A 20210-nucleotide genomic window follows, 5' to 3' on the forward strand; every position below is an offset into this window, starting at 1 on the left:
ATGCACATAAACGTTTGAACATCGTTACCATGGGAGTGACCGGAGTTGTCAGAGCGCTTAATAAAGTTTGACTTTATCTGACTGTTTTGTTGACATTCCCTTTAGCACAGCTCGGTCTGGTCGATGCATAACGCAACCCCAGTCAAACGTTTGACTGCAGTATCTTCTATTCTATGCGCCTTATAATCCGGTGCGCCCTATACATAAAAACAGTTCTAAAATAGGCCATTCATTGAAGGTGCGCTTGATAATCCGGTGTGCCGTATAGTGCGGAAAATACGGCAGCCCTCGTCTATTTCTTTCGAAATGGTGAACTTTTGCATGGAGCCATCTTCTATGTCAGATCGAGTACCCTCCGCCAATGTAGGCCTACTTCAGTTTTATCAACAGCCTCTGTTATCTTAGCTTCAGACGCTGTGGATGTTAGTTTCTGCTGGAGAAGTCCCACCCACTGGCACTGCTCTAATAGGTCTGTAGCGTCAGTGGGTCCCACCCCCTAGAGGGGGGTGGGACTAGTGGTTGTAGTCGGACGAGAATCATCCCCTCTTACACTTCCTATTTTCTTGTACGCAAAAATCGTCATATTGCGTCATAAAAAACAGGAAGTGTTGGAGATCGATACGGATCTCTCCAGTCTCTCCAGAAAATAAGGAAATGATGCTAGACCATTCAAAAATATGCGGGGGGTTCTAAAAATACAAAGCTTATGTGAAATGGGTGAAGTTGCCTTTTAACTGTCTAGCAACTGCAGTAGCTGCTATCATTGCTGTAACACGAGGAATTGGTTAGCGTAGCGATTGTCGTACTTGCACTTGGTTCTATGAACATCCTTTCTGTACCGACAGCGATATATTGTTGTACTTCTTATGACAAATGTACTTATTGTAAGTCGCTTTGGATAAAAGCGTCTGCTAAATGCCCTAAATGTAAATGTACATGTAGTAGTGTGTGTGAGAGAGTTTGACTGAAACTGATGTGAGTTTGATTCCACAGTTCCTGATGGGCTGACAGAAGAGGTAGTAGCTCCTGACACTCAATATACTGAGCTTTCATTTCAATCTGGAATTTCCAGAGATTCTGTTAGGCTGCATTCGCAGCAAAAAAAAATTTGGTCGCTTGTTTGTGTGGTGGCCTGAGTTCGAGAGAAGTTTCCCCTTGTGACCGCCAATTCATTCTCCACCATGGCCAGTCTCTACGTGTTGGGGAAGTACCAGCGACGTCAGAGAAACTGACGCAGTCATTTAGGATTCATAATATCATTCGTTCGATAAAATATTCTACTCAGGGTTTCTTGTGGTTACCGGTCCTGTGTGTGTTCCAACAGTTTATTAGCAGTGGTATCTAATAAATTGCTGTCCAAGCAATAATTCGTACACTGACTCTTCCGTTGTCATTAAAATATATAGATATAATATCACAGCCAAAAGCTGTGTGCGCCTCCGGATGATATTATGATTCTTAAAAATGCGTCGGGATATCCGACGTCTCTGGTCCTTCCACATCAATCTGAGTCCAGATTGAACCGCGACATGGAGCTTTGAGCCCCTCCGGCAGGGGGCCCGGGAGCGGGGCTCCGGGGGCCGGCCTGACTCCTGCCACTCCTCACCGGAGGAGCTCCAGGAGTCCGCAAACGGCAACAATCCCTTCCTCCTCCATGTCGCGGTTCAATCTGGGCTTCAGGACCCCCACGGGGGTTCTAGATTAGAATATTTTATAGAACGGATGATATTATGGATCCTATTTTGACCACCAGAAGCTGCCGCCTCTTCTGTCAGCGAATCAGGAACTGAGGAATCAAACTCACTTCTGTCACACACACTACTATCTTGCATAAACAACTATACTCTCACACACACTACTATACTCACTTGCATAAACAACTATACTCTCTCACATACCCAACTATATACTCTCTCACACACTAATATACTCTCTCAATTACCGTACTAAAATCTCTCACAAACACGACTATACAGTCTCATACATACATGTAAAAGGAGTATAATGGTGTGTGTGTATGTGAATAGTGGTGTTCATGCGAGATTATAATAGTGTGTGTAAAACCAAATATGAACTCTGTTCCAGGCGGCCCCTCATACACACACACACGAACACAGACACCCACATACACACACACACACACACACACACACACATACAAACACACACACACACACACACATAACATTCACAGGCATACACATATCTTGCCCATTCACACGGGAAACCATAACACGCAACCTGCATGCTTTGTGTCAGATTGACATACTCCTTGTCAGAGTGACCTACTTCCTGTTAGATCGACCTACTTCCTGTCTCCTTCCAGCCCTCAGGATCCACGTCAGTGAGTCCACCATTAACATCCTGCAGAGGACTGACTGCAAGTTTGAGTACGAGAAGAGAGGAGAGACCTTCCTGAAGGTAGGACACACACATACGTCCACCCACACAACGTTCAACCTTCCATCAGGTCACTGGGGAATGGAGAAACGTTGTTGTGCACAATAGGTGAAAGCCTCCTCTTCCGGTATTCTTCAAAACAGTCCCAAGATATGTATCCAATGTGTATGTGTCCGATATGTATCCAAATGGATTGAACGCCAGCCATGACCTCCAACCTTCCTCCTCCCTAGGGCAAAGGGAACGAGATGACCTACTGGCTGACGGGCGTGACGGGAGGGGAGTACGACCTGCCCACCCCCCCCACCGCGTGAGTACCCCCCTCCCCCCTCCCATTCCCCCCCACACACATTCACTGGGGCGGGTAATGTGGGGAACAGGAGGTAGAGCGGGTTGGCCTGTAACCGGGAGGTTGCTAGTTCGATCCCCGGCCCCTCCTAGCGTCGAGGTGTCCCTGAGCAAGTCGCCTCACCCTGACTGCCCCTGACCAGCTGGCTGACACCTTGCACGGTTGACACCGCCGTCGGTGTGTGGAGGGACGAATGAGCCGTTGAACGTCGCCTGGATAAAAGCGTCTGCTAAACGCCCTAAAATGCAAAAAGGCGTACATTCAGGGACATCGTGGCGCGTCTCCCGCCGCACGGCTGCGCGCTCTGTGCTCACCCCCACCCCGGGTTCTGCTCTCCTTCCAGGGAGAACTTCCAGCGGCTGCAGCAGGACCTGGCGGAGATGATCATGAGCAGCCTGGAGAGCCGGAGCGCGGGCAGCGGGCCGCTGGAGAAGAGGAAGACCCTGTCCACCAGGGTGCGGCGCCGCGAGACCAACAGCAGCCTGCCCAGTGACGGCCTGCCCGCCTACTTCGACCTGGCCGTCACCGACAACCCCAGCACCTACCTGTGACCCCCGTCCACACACACACACAGACGCACGCAGGCGCACACACTCGTCTGTCATACATTAATGGCCGAGGTTGAGAGGGTGAGGGGTGAGGGGAGGGGGGCTGAGTGGTTAAGGGGGAGAGGAAATAGCAGTAGACGTGAGGGAGGGGAGATGAGGTGAGGGGAATTGAGGGGAGGTGAGGAGATGAGAGGTGAGGCAAATTAAGGTGAGGAGCTGGGAGGGGTGATGAGGTGAGATAAGAGAAAAGGGGAGGTGAGGTGCTGCAAGACATGTTTCGTACTCACATAGTGCCTTAACGACGTTTTAAGTCAACTCTTAAATCACTGGGGCTTAAGGATGAATCCGTTTGTGCAATGTGTGGATTACCTCTGTTGACTCACTGATCACACCAAAGTCACTCAACACTAAGGACAGGTATTGACTGCGTTATCGAGGGCCGGTGAAAGGCTCTCAGCAGATCCTCAATATCTCAGTGTGGATGACCTCCAGACCTCCTAAATGACTCCGCACTTAACCTCATCTGCACACACCGTCGACAGGAGAATATTTATGCAATACTTGTGTTAGAGATAAAAATGTTTACTGTGTAAATATGTTTAGGTATAGAGAGAGGGTCATACTCTTTTGGTTCCTAGTGCTGTTAATTGATATAGATTAAGTATGTTTATATTGATGTAACTATTGGTGATGTATTGATGACCGGAGAATATTTCTCTTCAAAGGATCACTTCCACAATGGTCACGTGTGTCTTGGTTTGTGTTGTGTCTGCAATGTCATGTTTGGAACCGTTTAGTGATAGCATGTTTATTTTGTATTGTGAAGAAAATTAAATAGTTTATGCATATTGAAAAGGATTTTTAATCAATGCGATTTTAATTCAAGATTAACAACAATACTCAATTACAGCGATCGACAGGAAACAATATGCTCCAAGCACAGCGGAATAATATTCTCATTTCAGCTGATTGAGTCGATAAAAAAAGCTGTAGCGTCACAGTTGAAAATAACTCAAATCGAATCATTGTCGGTAAACGTTGAAGCAGAATAAACCATTGACCCTCATGCTGGGTGATAATGGGAGGCGATTACCAACCTCACCACCGCTGTCATGCATTCTCTGGTTGTTGGGGGGTTGTTAAGGGTTGTTAGTGGTTGTGACGGCATCTTGACGGTTCAAATCTAGCCTCTACTGGCCGTAAATGGTCTCTACTGGATTTACTGGTGTTCAGTGTTCACTATCGGCCTCTCCTGGTCTCTAATTGGTTTAAGTGGTCTCTAAAAGGCTGCATGGTGTTAACAGGTCCATACTGGTCTCTACTGTTGTAGAGTGGTCTCTTAAGTCTATACTGGGCTATACTGGTCTCTACGGGTCTATACTGTTGTACAGTGGTCTCTTAAAGTCTATACTGGGCTGTACTGGTCTCTACTGTTGTACAGTGGTCTCTTAAAGTCTATACTGGGCTGTACTGGTCTCTACTGTTGTACAGTGGTCTCTTAAAGTCTATACTGGGCTGTACTGGTCTCTGCCGGTCTTGGCCGTCACCAGGGTGGTGTCTCCCAGCTCGGTGGCAGGAAGTGGAACGCGGTGCTTCCTGCCGGTGGCGCCGGTCTCCCCAACCCAGGTCACCCGGGGACTCCCCCAAGTGTGGTTATTCTGCCCGGCCATGCAGGAAGTGACGTCGTTCTGCCCGGCCACGCATGAAGTGATGTCGTTCTGCCCGGCCATGCAGGAAGTGATGTCGTTCTGCCCGGCCATGCAGGGAGTGATGTCGTTCATGTACACACCATTGCAGTGGGGGCCGGAGGGTTCCGGGTCCTTCCGGAGGGGCTCTGCCGGGTAAGACCCCGGGGCCAGGGGCAGGGGGTCCGTCTTGTCTGTGTCTTGGAGAGCGGGCGGAGGGGCCCCTGGGGAGCCAAGGATCAGTTTTATAGTCTGGTGACACTCCCTGCACACACACACACACACACACACCCACACCCACACCAACACACACACAGAAGTGTTCATTTCATGTATAAATGACTCTCCCGCAAACACACAAACATAACCACCCCCCCCCCCCCCACACACACACACACACACACACATACACACATATATACAATGACAGTTGGGCTGCTGCATATGGATATTTTTGGGAGGGGGGAGGGGGGGTTGTAGGAGCACCTCCTCTTCCTCCTTCTTACAAACCGATGGTAACACTAGAATAGACCAGACATCCCTGGGGAGAGGAGAGGAGACGGGGGGGGGGGGGGGGGGGGGGTGAGAGAAGACATGAGGAGAGGAGAAAACAGAGGAGAGAAGGAGAGGAGACAACAGGAGTGAGGAGAGGAGACAACAGAGGACATAAGGAGAGGAGAGGAGACAACAGGAGTGAGGAGAGGAGACAACAGTGGAGAGTAGGAGAGGAGACAACAGGAGTGAGGAGAGGAGACAACAGAGGAGAGAAGGAGAGGAGACAACAGGAGTGAGGAGAGGAGACAATAGATGACAAAAGGAGAGGAGAGGAGACAACAGGAGTGAGGAGAGGAGACAACAGCGGAGAGTAGGAGAGGAGACAACAGGAGTGAGGAGAGGAGACAACAGAGGAGAGAAGGAGAGGAGACAACAGGAGTGAGGAGAGGAGACAATTGAGGACATAAGGAGAGGAGAGGAGACAACAGGAGTGAGGAGAGGAGAGAATAGAGGACATAAGGAGAGGAGAGGAGACAACAGGAGTGAGGAGAGGAGACAACAGAGGAGAGTAGGAGAGGAGACAACAGGAGTGAGGAGAGGAGACAACAGAGGAGAGAAGGAGAGGAGAAGAGACAACAGGAGTGAGGACAGGAGACAACAGAGGAGAGTAGGAGAGGAGAGGAGACAACAGGAGTGAGGAGAGGAGACAACAGAGGAGAGAAGGAGAGGAGACAACAGGAGTGAGGAGAGGAGACAACAGAGGAGGGTTGTTCTGGCTTGAGTCAGCACCCAACGAGGCAAGGGGTGTCTCCTACTTCGAACTTACAGTTGCCACGGTTACGGTGCTGTCTGTAGATGAGGAACCAGAGCACCAGGGCCATGATGGAGCCGGTGGCCACCACCGCCACCGCGCCCCACAGGTAGGGGCCCGCCGCAGGGCCGGTCCACATGCCAGAACCCTTAGTCAAGGGAGCCGTCACCACACCGGACGTTACTGAGGGAGGAGGGGGAGGAAAGGCAGAGGGGGAGGGGGAGAGGAGAGAGAAGAAGTGGAGAGCTGGGAGGAGAGGGAGAGGGGGGAGGGGGAGAGGAGTGGGGGAGGAGCGGAAGAGGAGAGGGGGAAGAGTGGTAGAGGGGGGAGGAGAGAGGAGAGGAAGAGGGGAGAGGAGAGTGAGAAGGGGGTAGAGAGGAAGAAGGGAGAGGAGAGGAAAGGCACCGAGGAAAGAGGAAATAGGAGAGATAAGGAGGAGAGAGAGGGACGGAGGGTGGGGGTGGAGAGGAGACGAACGGAGCCAAAGAAGTGAAGAACCGGAACAGCAACAGATTATTGCAATATGTTAAAAAAACCTTGGCTGTACTATTATTTTAAAAACGTTTGACATTCATTTTCATGAAATCCTTCTTCGGTTGAAATCAAAGAAATGCGAGACCAAAACAGTTCTAAAACGAGAGCTATTTCTGTATAACTTTATAGATGAGATTTAGAAGGGAACAAAGTATTTCAAACCGTAGGTCGGCTCGGCAGCTGTTGGTTTTGCAGCGGTTGGCTTGGCAGCGGGCGGCCGCGGGGGTCCTGGTTGAGGTTGCTGGTCTTCGGGTCTGTGCAAAGAACAGTAGTCCAGTAAGGTACTCCATGTCTGGCCGGCTGGACACACCCGCTTGACCATGGCGAAGGGTCGAGGGGGGAGGAGGGCAAAGGATGACCTCGCTGTCTGCTGCTGCTGAAAACAGTCTGATGTGAGACAGAGGGAGAGAGAGAGAGGGAGGGAGAGAGAGACAGAGAGACAGAGAGTTTTTGTGAGAGAGAAAGAAATAAAAAAAGAGACAGAGAGAGAAACAGAATGAGAGGTAGCGTAATACAGAGAGTGAGAGAGACACTATGCCCTAAAAAAAGGTTCAGTTCCTCTTTTTTCAAGTAGAGGGTGAATCAGTATCTCCCTGGGGATGGGGGTGGGGGGAGAGATAGAAAGAAAGAGAGAGAAGAGAGAAAGGAGAGATAGAGATGCATAATTCATTTTCATATTCCACATAATAAACTATACTGTACTCTGGTCTACTTAACAGTCAACAAAGCAGCTGAATGTATTCCACAAATGGTAGCACTATTCTGAATGTGATCCCTAAATTTAAAGAAAGAAGGGAAGCATTAATTAGGTTGATTTGATATTTCAGGTGATACATGTTGGGGGTGTTTGGATGTTCTTGTTTAACGCCTAAGGAAGTCATCATGCATCACCCCACCACAATAATGACACCCAGAAATCACTCAGTGACAATGAAAGAGAAATCCCGTTTTTTTAGAACACTTTTTAATCAGATATTTCAAGCGAAAGGCTGCATTGTAAAGTCATTCAAAACATTGATAAATGAACATATATTTATACAAATCTAAATATATATCTACATCAACGTTCCTCGTGGCTTATGCGATTCACTGACAGTAGCAGCAGTGAATCAAACACTGCACTGGTCATGTGTGTCCTTGAGCGTTTTAGGAACAGCTTCCCTTCACCTACATTTTGACACATTTTAATGGACGGAATAGAAAAAGTCAAGTCAAGTCACTTTTATTTATATAGCACATTTAAAAACAACAGGAGTTGACACAAAGCACTTTACATTTGCAGAAATCAGGGTTGGGCAGGACAGTTGTTGAAAGGGACCCAGGGATACACAGGTCTTGACTAAAAAAGAAATGCATAAAATAAGTAGAAAATAAGTAGAAAGAGAACATAGCAGTGGTACTGGATGCCATATTTGTCAAAGATGGAACTCAAGGAAAGCATGTAGAGAGAGGAGAAGAGGAGGGGGCCAAGGATTGAACCTTGGGGGACCCCACACTTCATAGTGGCAGAGGAAGAGGAGTAACGTCCCAACTTAACTGAAAAAGTCCTGTCTGTCAGGTAAGAGGTGAACCAGGTTAAAACAGTGCCCTCCAGCCCAACTCTATGTTCCAGCCTCTGCAGTAGGATGTCATGATCAATAGTGTCAAATGCGGCACTAAGATCTAATAAAACTAAAATGGCGCAGGAACTAGAGTCAGTGCAAAGCAGAATGTAATTGTAAACTTTCAGTAAGGCAGATTCAGTGCTGTGAATAGCTCTAAAACCAGATTGGAATTTATCTAATAAATCAAAACTGATCAAATATGCTGTGAGTTGCTGGAAAACGACTTTCTCCAAAATGTTGGAGATAAAAGGCAGTTTTGAGATGGGTCTGTAATTTTTCAAGTCGCTTGAGTCAAGGGAAGACTTTCTTAGAAGAGGTTGCACAGTAGCATACTTGAAAGTGGAAGGGACAACACCAGTGGCTAGTGAGCTGTTTACTATTGCCAGAATGAAAGGACAAATAATGGCAAAGATATCTCTGAAGAGCTGAGAGGGAATGACATCTGAGGGGCAATGAGTGGGCTTCATCCGTGAGACTACCTGAGATAGCTCAGAAGAAGAGACTGGTGCAAAGTGCTGAAGATGGCTGCTGGTGAGAGGTTGAGGGTCTGCAGGGTCAAGAGAAGAAATAAGGATATTGGCTCTGATTGAGTCAATTTTCTGAATAAAATAAATTAAAACGTTTTCACAGGCTTCAGTGGAGCTTTCAATAGTGTGGGCTAGAGGTTTTAAGATTAAGTTAATGGTTTTAAAAAGTACTTTGGGTCTGTGAGCTTGCTTATTAATTATCTCAGCATAGTAATCAGTTTTAGACGTTTTAACCGCGAGTTGATAGCGGTTTAGGCTATCACGCAGAAGATCATAGGAGATTTGGAGCTTGTCCTTCTTCCATTTGCGTTCAGCTTGTCTGCAGACACGCCGGAGAGCACGGGTGTTGACATTTAGCCAGGGTGAGACTAAGTTGCACCTCTTCTAGGTTTCAGAGGTGCAACTTGATTCAAAGTGTCCGTGCAGGCTGAGTTAAAGATAGAGGCCAAGTCGTCAGTGTTTGAGCAGGTGGGGAAAGAGAATTTTGACGCCGTGGCCGGGTTTAAGATCCGCGAGACAGAGGGAGGCTGAGTGGGGGAGGGGGCGGGGCGTACACACACACGACCACGCCCAGAGTGGACTCAAACTCAATCAGGTGATGATCTGATACAGCTATATCAGAGACGGAGAGATTGGCCACATCAAAACCAGAGGAGAAAACAAGGTCTTAAATATGGCCCCTTTGATGGGTTGGACCAGACACTGACTGTGTTAGGTTAAAAGATTCTAAAACATCCATTAACTCATTGACCATTGGTTTAGTCGGACAGCATATGTGGATGTTAAAATCCCCAACAATCAACAATTTATCTGATCGGGAGGCCATGGAGGAGAGAAGATGTAAACTCATTAATAAATAGGCTACCAGTAGTTTTAGGAGGTCTGTATACCAAAGCACATAGTATAGGGAGGTGAACATTAAGCAGTAGTAATTGAACTTCAAATGAGGAGTAGGCAATTGTGGGCAAAAAACGACATTTAAAAGTGTTATTATTGAATATAGTGGCTAGGCCAACTCCACGGCCAGAGGCCCTGGGAGTGTTCAGAAAACCACAGTGGGGAGGACATAGCTCTCCAAATGGAGTGAGATCATTTGCATTGAGCCATGTTTCTGTTATGAAAAGTACATCCAGTTTCCTAGTGGTAAAAACGTCATTTAGGATAAATTCCTTATTAATCCCGTCACTCCATACTGTCCACTGACTGACTAACTATGGACCGGGCATTAAACAGAGCAATTTTAACAGGTGCGAGTAGCTCGGGTGGCGTAGACGACGTGAGACCCTCGTACTTCAGTGGACGGAGAAGGGTTGTGTTCGCTCCACGCGTCAGGGGAGACCTGGCATTCGGTGGGCGAGGAGACCAGAGCACCGGGATGAGCGTAGTAGATGTTGCAGACGCAGACAGTTGGAGAAGATTCTGGGGCACAGGCTTTTCATGCCATCGACGCCTAGTCGACGAGCGGGAGGGCCATGCCGAGATGAAGGTGGGAATGACACCAGGGGTGTCATTTATAAAGCTGTGCGTGGGATCGTTACTAAAAGGGTTAGTACGTACGCCCAAAAGCCAAGTTTTGCGTGCGCCAAAAAATATTCAGACTTATAAAACCCTGCGTACACACACCTCTAAGCAATCTTTGCTTTATAAATCACAGAGTGCCTACAAGTGTGCGCAGCTGAATCAGCTTCACGTTCCGCCCTGTACACGTCCCTTTTTAACCATAAATGGTCAATTTGGTTTCACAACGCAAGAGAACCGGCTCCGGCCTGTAAAAAGCGGTCCAACTCCAACCCCAGGATTGAGCTGGGCTAGAACGAGAACTGCCTTTACGCCAGGGACAGGGGGCGGGGTTATCCTTACCTTCATAAACAGGAAGACCAACGAAGACCGGCATTTTTAAAAACACCGAAGTAAACAATGGACGTGAAGACAAAAACGCAGTGGACCGTGGAGGAGACAACCTGTCTACTTGGATTCTGGTCTTCTCCCGAGGTCCAGATCAAGTTAGAGGGAGCAACCCGGACAAAGGCTATCTTTGAAAGCGGAGACGTATGCAGATGTTTGCAGTGACGTCATGACGTTGCTCTCGCTGGCTCCATGGCTGGCTCTGGCCGGTGTGAAACCAACTGGTTCATAACTGGGATAAGGCTGGAACCCGTTTTGAACTGGCCCTAGCACCAGCCCGGAACTGGCTCTTGGTTATTTTTGGTGTGAAAGGCCTAAGAGTCCGTAGAAGGACTGGAATGTACAGTATGGTGCGCATACTCAAACCTCCATGGACCACAACAGTTAGTAACAAGCAAAACACATAGACAGTACAGTAGCCTACGCTAGTGATGGCGGGTCAAAGTCAACCAACCCTAGCGAGATGCAACCGAGCGTAAACAGGGAGGAAGGGGAGACTTACACACCGACATGCCGGAGAGAACTGTGACGGTCTCGACAGAGAGGGCTCGAGTGAGGCTGGTGAAATGCTGGGTGCCCAAGAAGTCGAACCACAGGGAAAGCAGGTTAGCGTAGGTAAAAGCCAGGACAATGTTAAAAACAAAAAGATAAAATCCAGTCCAACGAACTTCTCTGGAATTTCTCTGGAAGCGTCTGCCAACACAGAAGCGGCTGCCAGCGTGCGCCGGCGTACTCCGTGCGTACACCTACTGTAGGTGGAGTGTGACAGCCACCTAGCCGGCTGCTACAGCACTTTAAAAAGAGAGGGAGTCTGTCGCCCGGATTCTGTTCACCAAGACGCTGTGGCGACAGACAGACAGCCCTGTCACGTCCTAAGAACATCAGACCAGAACCCAGAGGAATCCAACAGATAGACAGCAAAAGATTGTCTCCATTTAATGCACTTTGGTGTACTTTATCCCCTGAGAAAAATACTTTCTGTTGATTATGCGGATTTCATATCATACAGAAAGAGTTCCTTCAATGTTGGTCGTGTTAAGACACACACACATAAACGCACGCACACACATACACGCACGCACAAAGACATACACACGCACTCACACACGCGCGCACGCGCTCCTCAGGGTGTGAAGAGGATGGGCCTCATAACGATGAAGGTGTAGTTGTAGGACGGGGGCAGGCCCTGGTGCAGAGTTGCGTTGAAGGGGCCGCTCCAGGCAAAGGCTGGCAGACCCCCCTGTGTGGTCGGACCGTTGACCGCCTCTACCTGGAACTCCCCCGCCATGGGGAAGTCTGTCACCTAGGCATCGGGCGAGAGAGAGGTGGAGAGCGTGAGTGTGGGCCGAGCTGAGCGACCAAACTGAGAGATTAAGTGTAAATGTCAGTAATTATATGAACAAAGTTTGTATCATTTGTATATAAATGTATATTATAGTTACAATTAATGATTTACATGATAAATACACACACACATACATACATACACATACATACATACATACATAAACACAAACACATACATATATATATATATATACATATATATATATACATATATATATATATATATATATATACATATATATATATATATACACATATATATATATATATATATATATATATATATATATATATATATATATATATATATATATATATATATATATATATATATATATATATATATATATATATATATATATATACATATATATATATATATATATATATATATATATATATATAAGAATTTAAATCACTAAACATAATCCCTACATTTCAACTGTATATGTAATCTGTAAATGTAATCCTTTAATTTAATCGATAAATGTAATCCCCAATTGTTATCGATATACTTAATCCCTAAATGTAATATGAGAAATGCATTTGCCAACACTAACGCATAAAAGCGTCAGCAGTACCCAGGAAGTGGTTTTACCTTGGTGTCATAGCAACCGCCCGGCATGGGCTTCGACTCCAGCAGGTCGCCCCGGCAACAGATGGTCTTGCAGGCGTCGCCCTCAGAGTACGGGTCTGTCTTGTATTCTGAAACCACGGCAACCGCAACACAGGAAGTTCAGCGTCATTTGAAGGGAACACCATGTCATATTAAACTGTCAACAACAACAACAACGACGACGACAACAAAAATCACAACAGTAGGAGGGAGAGTTTCCTGGTTTAGAAAATAAAAGTATTCTTCTTTGCTTTGTGAAGTCATGCATGAACCCGGAGCTCCAGCTCACCAGCTGAGCTCACAATTCCGCATACACCAGCAGGACCATTAAAAGAAATACTAATAGTTACCTATTTGCACCAACTGGCATTTTTATCCTGATTTACTTAGATCCTTACTGTACCGACAGCGGTATATTGTTTCTCTTCTGACAATTTTTGTAATTGTTAAATCCCGTTTGATGGAAGCCTCTACTAAATGCAAATGTAAAATGTGACGGAAATCCAATCACAAACAAAACGGATAACAATGCAAAAAAAGGAACTTTAAACCAAAACAAGCGTTTTCTCACTCTCCCCCTGGGACCCCAGACCCCTGACCCCACCGTTAAAGCGCATGATGTGTTTGAGGGAGTCCAGGTCCGTGACCCGCCCCTGGTCCCGGCGGAAGATCTTGGCGCGGGGGCAAAGGTCGTAGGAGAAGATGTCCCCAAACTGCTCGACGGCGGCGGGGTAGCCACTCAGCTCGTAGATCCTGCGGTGGAACGGGACGTTGTAGGACGGCCAGTAGCCTGCCGGGGGGGGGGGGGGGGGGCCGGAGGAGAGGACAGAAGGGGGAGGGCGGGGGGAGGGGGAGGCGTGGTGTACAGGACAAAGGGGTGTTAGGTCTCAGAAATAATAAGAGAAATATACACAAATCCCAAATTCACGGCTATGGAGGTGAGCTACGGTGGGTTGTGGGTGTGGTCGATGGGTGGGTGTGGTCATGGGATGGGTGTGGTCATGGGAGGGGTGTGGTCATGGGAGGGGTGTGGTCATGACTGTAGGTGTGGCTGGATCAGGCATGGCCGATGCCGTGGACGATCATGGAGGTTTGTGGTGTCAAGGGTTGTGGGCGTGGCCATGGTTATGGGCACAGTCATGCTGATTGACGTGGTCATTCTTGTGGGCGTGGTCTTGGTTGTGGGCGTGTTCATGGTTGTCGGTGTGGTCATGATTGTGGGCGTGGTCGTGGGTGTGGTCATGGTCGAGGGTGTGGTCATGGTTGTGGGTGTGGTCATGATTGTGGGCGTGGTCGTGGGTGTGGTCATGGTCGAGGGTGTGGTCATGGTTGTGGGCGTGGTCATGGCTGTGGGCGTGGGCAGACCTCGGCGCAGGGCCTGGCTCTGGTCAGAGTACTCCACCAGGCCGGGGATCTGCTCCACCACGGTCAGCGCTCCGTCCTCCACCCAGCGGCCCAGCTTCACCCGGTGGCGGTCCACCACCATGTACTGGTTGTTGTACGTTCCTGGGGGAAGGCCGTTTGGTCATTCATTAGTGCTCAATATGTTACCATGGCAACATGCTGGCATGACATCTTGAAACATTTTTAACTGTAGATTGAATATTCTGCATGTTTATATATATTTATATTCTACATATTTCTTTCCATATTCTACCATCGCTAGTTTAAGGTTGACTATGAAGAAAACTGTTTCTATTTATTTGGCACATATTCACTCATACTACAAGTTCTCGCAAATGTGTCTTGTTATTTTTGATAGCAAGTAAAATAAAACATAAAATACATACAAATAAATAAGATCATTTTTATAAATCATTTGTTGTCTGCAAATAAATGTAATCAACCAATAACTGAAATGAAGCGGTAGTCCCAGAATCAGTCAGTATGTTTTATAATGCAGTCGTAGAGCAACAGGGAGACTAGAAGTGTTACAAATGTAAATACAACCGATACTTTTATTTTAGTCCTTCTGCAGGAAGTGGACCTGCCCCTGGGATGCGTCACTTCCTGTGCTCGTCTCTTCGTGGGCGGTTTCACAGGTCCACTTACTCTACTCAACCATTACTATACCATTACTCTGCTCAATCATATCTATTACTTTACTATAACTCTACTCAACCATTACTATTACTCTACTCCACCATTACAATACCATTACTCTGCTCAACCATATTCATTACTTTACTATAAATCTACTCAACCATTACTATTACACTACCATACAATAACTCTACTATTACTAAACTCAACCATTTCTCTACTCAACCATTACACTGCTTAACCATTACTATTAGCCTACCACACATTACCATTACTCTACTATACCATACTACTACTCTACTCAATCATTTCTATTACTCTACCATAACACTGGAGGTACTATACCATACTCGCGTATGGTATAGTACCTCACACATACAACACATGAAACAGCAGAGTGCTGTGATGGGTTTGAAGAAGTAACGTTTAAAGGCTGAGTGTGCATGAGACCGTTCACTGAGCGTGTGTGTGTACGGAGTGCACCCGAAAAGCCCCAAGCCATAGGCAGGGGGCAGGTTTCAACATATGGCGGGTAAACCGAGGCGTGTCTGGCTGCAGAGGGGAGTTAGGCGGCTGACCCGAGTTGTGCTTGGCGAAGGTTTCAGCCCACTCCTGGCCGGTGCGCGCCAGGCTGTGGGCTAGCCGGACCCTCTGCCATGCCAGCAGGCTCTTGGGGGTCACCAGGGCGTACAGCGAGGCGTTGAACATGTTGTTGGTGGTCTGGGTCATCATCAGGCCGCTGCCCAGCAGGTAGAAGTCGTCCAGAGACACCAGGAACCCTGCGGGGGGTTGGGTGGGGGGGGTTGTGGTGCATGTTGGGAAATAAGAAGAGAGGAACTCAATAGACATGGGACGGAGAGTGGCTAGAAGGAACCGGGCTATCCCCTAGAACCGGGGATCTAGGGGAACTAGCAACCAGAAGGTTGCTAGTTCGATCCCTGGTTCCTCCTAGAGTATCGAGGTGACCCTGAGCAAGACACATAACTCTCACTGCTTTTGATGTTAACAACGGTCCAGTGTCCCCTATACCAAAGGAGATAAGGAAGGAAGCATTGAAGCACCTTTCCTTAGCATTTGGAGAATTCAAACAGCTCTAATCATGTCTGCCACTGAAATACTTCAGGGTCGTTCCACTCAGCTAGGAACCTCCCTAAGCAACAAAAGACTGTTGGACCGTCTCCAGAGGGACAAGGTGAGACAGAGAGAGGGTGAGACAGAGAGAGCTACAGAAGGGTGGTCAGACAGAGAGAGGGGGTGGAGTCAGTGGGCTTAACCACGAATGGCCTCAGCTAGCTCGTCGGGAGCAGTTGGGGTGAGGTGTCTTGCTTAGGAACACCTCGACCCTCAGGGAACAAACTAACAATCTAGCGACTTACAAGCGACATACAAGCGACTGTTGTATGAACCGTTGTTCATACAACAGTCGCTTTGGATCAAAGCATCTGCTAAATGCCCTAATGTAATTGTGAGACAGAGAGAGGGTAAGACTGCGATTATGCAGACAGAAAGGCAGTCTGTGCGTACCAGGGTAGCTGCTGAAGGACAGCTGTCCCGTGGCGGCGTGCGCGTCGCGGACGTTGAAGTCCCAGTGCTTGTAGATCCGCGAGGTGGCGGCGTAGGTGTACCAGCTGGAGTGGGCGAAGAACAGGTTCTCAAAGCCAGGCGACATCTGGGGACCAATCAGAGAGAAGGGGAGGAACCGGCCAATCAGAGAGAGGAGGGGAGGGCACCGGCCAATCAGAGCTAGAGAGAACTTGGAAGGGATGTGACTTTATACTTCAGGATTCAGGAAGAGAGAAAATAACCAACAACCAGTTATCATGAATTATTTAAATAATAACGGAAAAGATTGACGTAAAAATAACGAAACAATATCTTTGATCCAGGCCAACGGCCCTCCTCTCTCCCATGATTAAATGAGGTTAAAATACATTTAAAAAGAAAAAACAAGGTCCCCACACTGCCGTTTGACAGGCGTCTCGGTGACCTCTGACCTTGATGAGAGCGGAGCAGTGGCCCATCTCCGGCCAGCGGAGGCCCCCCATGGGGGGGCGGACCCCCGGGGCCAGAGCCGGGATCAGGTCCAGCAGGTCCCCCACCGCGTTAAGGAACTGGATGGCGAACAGCGACAGGGGCTGGGGGGGCCAGAAGCACAGGTCATACATCCCATAATCCCCATCTGCCTAAATAATCAATTTCACTTTCTTTTTGGTGTGAAAGGCCAAGATACAAGATGAACCTTAAACTATGTCTCAGGCTATCATGACGCGCGTAACGCGTTCAGTGTAGCCGTAGCTTAAGGCTATCATGTAACACAACACCACACGGGGGCCACCTGCTGTCCGTGCTGCTTGGCCCAGTGGGCCACGCCCGCCTGCAGCCCGTCCATCTGGGCCAGGATGAAGCCGGTGTGCCTCCACAGGGGGTCGGAGCTCTGGTTCAGCCGCACCTGCTCCCGGCTCCACTCGTCCTGCTGCCTGCGGCCACACAGGAACATTTACAATGTTACCTCAGGGCGTTTAGCACACGCTTTAATCCAAAGCGACTTATAAGTATATTAGTCAGAAGAAAGAGAAAAATATCTCTCTGACGGTACAGTAAGGATGTTCATAGAACCAAGTCATGTCAACAACAACAACAACAAAAAACCAACAGCAGCACCGACTTCTCCAATTGCTGAAGGGCCCTATCCAACAGAAATCTTTTGTGAAGCGTCAGCATGACATTGGGAGGTTTGGGCTGGAGGTAGGTTCAGACAAAAGCGTCTGCTGAATGCCCTCAATGCAAGTGTAAAAGTAGCTGTTCACAGAGTGGGGGGGGTTTGTCGCGACCGCTCTGGTAGAGGAGTTCAAGAATAGGACTCCCCCTAGCCCACTCCAGTGTAGGTAAATGTTGACGAGGAGTCCAAACATGTCTAGCATAAGAACTCGCGTGTGAACGATTCACCAGGGTACGAGCGGCAGGAGAGGGGCCGTCGGTGGAAAACGAAACAAGCTGTTGCCCTGCTCCACTGCCTTATAAGAGGATGTGAAACCGGCCACACCGAGACCCGTCAGCTAAAGCAGAAGAAGATGTTCTCTGTGGGGACCGGAGGGTTGTTGGTCCCGACGATGTCCGGGGGTTCCGTTTCGAGGGGGTGTGGGGGGGAGGGGGAGGGGGGCGGGGGGGAGGTTAAACCAAAGTAAACAAAAACAGACTCACTTCATGAACTTCTGCACTTTGCTCAGGACCTCTGGGCTTTGGATGAGTTGAGGATACATGTTGGTGTAGTGGTCCATGATCTGCCTGAGAGGAGGAGAGGAGAGAGGAGGGGATAGGAGAGAGGAGAGGAGAGTGGGGAGAGGAGAAGAGAGGAGGAGGAGATGACGAGAGAGGAGGAGACGAGGGAGAGGAGGAGAGGAGAGAGAGGAGAAGAGGGAGGAGGGGAAGGAAGGACAGGGGGAGAGGAGAGGAGTGGAGAGTAGAGGAGGAGAGGAGAGAGAGGAGAGGGATAGGAGGAGACGGAGGACAAGAGGAGAGAGGAGAGCAGAGTTGATAAGAGGTTCCGTCTCACAACCGACAGTCTAAAGAAACAAAGATGTCTGCCGTCTTACTGGGCGGTGAGGTAGCCTTCCAGGTAGCCGGCCAGAAAGAAGGTGATGTCATCGGGCTGGAGGCTCTGGCCATACCCCGCCCGGATCTCCAGCACCCCCCAGCCGGTGGTCAGCAGGGTGTCGTTGAGGTAGCCGTAGGCATCCCCCGTGGACTCCAGCGTGCCCTCCTTCAGCCGGACCGTCTTCTGGGTGGGGTCCCAGTACGCGGTGGCGGCGGTCAGCTCTGACAGACACAGAGCCTTATTTAGCACCACGGACGCCATCGGTTTGGGAGAACGGTTAAGTTGGTCTCGTGACGGTTGATTGGTATACAGTGGATGTTCGTTTTTCTATTTTTTGTAGATTGTTGTTCATTATTGTATTGCTACTAAGTACATAGCTTTCCTATGCAAGTGCTGTGCAGTCAAGCATTCATTCAATTTTAGCCTTCAACGTCTCATCCACAATTTACAGCAATTATGTCAAATAATCGCTTGCATTTATAACAATAAAAACATATTTGATCCTCTCTCCGATCATGTGAATCACATGGGTCCCCCCAACTTTAATGTCCCCTACAATTTACTGCTCAATAATTAAATATTTCGGGGGGGGGGGGGGGATAAGAAGAAGAAGAACCACCAGAGGCGGGACAGACATTATTATGTCTGTTTTGCCACTGAACACAAATGGACATGTCACAGAAAATATTGAGTTAGTTTGACCTCTTATGTGTCACATGTTGTGACAGTTTGTTTTTAAATGAATATACACGTACAGAAGGGAAGTGGATCAAATGTTAAGACAGCAATAGCATTTGGCAAGATTAAAAAAGGAACAGCTTTTGAACATTGAAATATTTAGGACAAATTGAAATTAGAATGTTGAATATGTTTTGATTGTAATAAATGCAAGAAAATCACAATTATAATTGTTGCTTGCATTTGAGATGCCGATGGCAATACTTGAATGGATGTTGACCTCTTAGCGATTTCATAGAAAAGCTTTTGTCAATTCTTTGGACAATATTAAATTAAAGTAGACCTATCTAAGTCATGGAATTCAAAGGACGTAAATTGATCATGTGGATCGTCCCCAACATTGTCTGTTAAACTCTATTTTGAGGTGACAGTATTTTTGCAATTAATGCTCATTTAACCTGCCAGTTCTACATGGCAGATTGAGGGGGTTTGATACTTTCGGTCAACAACATAAGAAGACAGGAGGTCGTTTGGTGTTTCCAGACGGGTCAGGAGGTCCAGCAGGCCTACCGAAACATGATGCATGGAGCACCATGGAGGAGAAAAGGGGGGGGGGGGGGGGAGGGGGTGAGGAGAGAAGAGGGGAGAGGACGAAGGAGAAAATGGTAGAGGAGAGGAGAGGGAGCGCCGTGGAGGTGAAGAGGGGAGAGGAGAGGAGAGGGGAGGGGAGGAGGAGAGAGGAGAGGAGAACCGCGGAGGCGTTGCTACTTACTGTCCGCTGCGGAGGAGGAACCGCCGGCAGCAGCGCTTAGTAAAACAACCAGACACAGTCGGGTGTATAGGAGCATGTTTGTATTTTGTTGCTCCAACGAGTGCTAAATTCGTGCTCTTTAAGGAACCTTCACGCGTGCAGCTCGACTGACAAAAGACAACAACTTCCCGAATCCGGGAACGTGTCCAAGGGTCCAAACTCAAGGAGGTTCCTGGTGGAGGAATGACGTCAGGGGACGACTTCTGATTGGCTACAAGTCACGCGGCGTTTACCTTTACTTTTTAAAAGCGTGTTAAAATTT

The 20210-nt window shown here is 48.1% G+C and overlaps 3 protein-coding genes across 3 annotated transcripts in view; 1 reads left to right on the top strand and 2 right to left on the bottom strand.

The window, feature by feature from the left end:
* The window catches only part of gucy2ca (guanylate cyclase 2Ca), a 36599-nt gene extending 32201 nt beyond the window's left edge, over nucleotides 1-4398 (top strand). The window contains exons 25-27 of the mRNA XM_030349675.1: nucleotides 2327-2421; nucleotides 2634-2710; nucleotides 3093-4398. Coding sequence (XP_030205535.1) covers nucleotides 2327-2421; nucleotides 2634-2710; nucleotides 3093-3300 — 380 coding nt within the window. The 3' untranslated portion in view covers nucleotides 3301-4398. The remainder of the gene's footprint in view (nucleotides 1-2326; nucleotides 2422-2633; nucleotides 2711-3092) is intronic.
* LOC115537687 (uncharacterized) lies at nucleotides 4144-7248 on the bottom strand. Its single transcript, XM_030349735.1, has 3 exons — nucleotides 6985-7248; nucleotides 6304-6471; nucleotides 4144-5206 (listed from the first exon to the last, which is right to left on the bottom strand). The coding sequence occupies exons 1-3, from the start codon at nucleotides 7142-7144 to the stop codon at nucleotides 4803-4805; spliced, it is 732 nt and encodes a 243-aa protein (XP_030205595.1). The 5' UTR covers nucleotides 7145-7248; the 3' UTR covers nucleotides 4144-4802.
* A 4523-nt stretch (nucleotides 7249-11771) lies between these two features.
* On the bottom strand, nucleotides 11772-20115 carry plbd1a (phospholipase B domain containing 1a). Its single transcript, XM_030349706.1, has 11 exons — nucleotides 19910-20115; nucleotides 18458-18680; nucleotides 18066-18149; nucleotides 17200-17341; nucleotides 16859-16999; nucleotides 16389-16533; nucleotides 15443-15643; nucleotides 14187-14327; nucleotides 13426-13611; nucleotides 12804-12910; nucleotides 11772-12161 (listed from the first exon to the last, which is right to left on the bottom strand). Exons 1-11 carry the CDS (start codon nucleotides 19983-19985, stop codon nucleotides 11982-11984), a joined length of 1626 nt encoding a protein of 541 aa, XP_030205566.1. The 5' UTR covers nucleotides 19986-20115; the 3' UTR covers nucleotides 11772-11981.
* Nucleotides 20116-20210: the final 95 nt, after the last annotated feature.

Source organism: Gadus morhua, chromosome 2 (genome assembly GCF_902167405.1).
Source record: "Gadus morhua chromosome 2, gadMor3.0, whole genome shotgun sequence".
NCBI lineage: Eukaryota > Metazoa > Chordata > Actinopteri > Gadiformes > Gadidae > Gadus > Gadus morhua.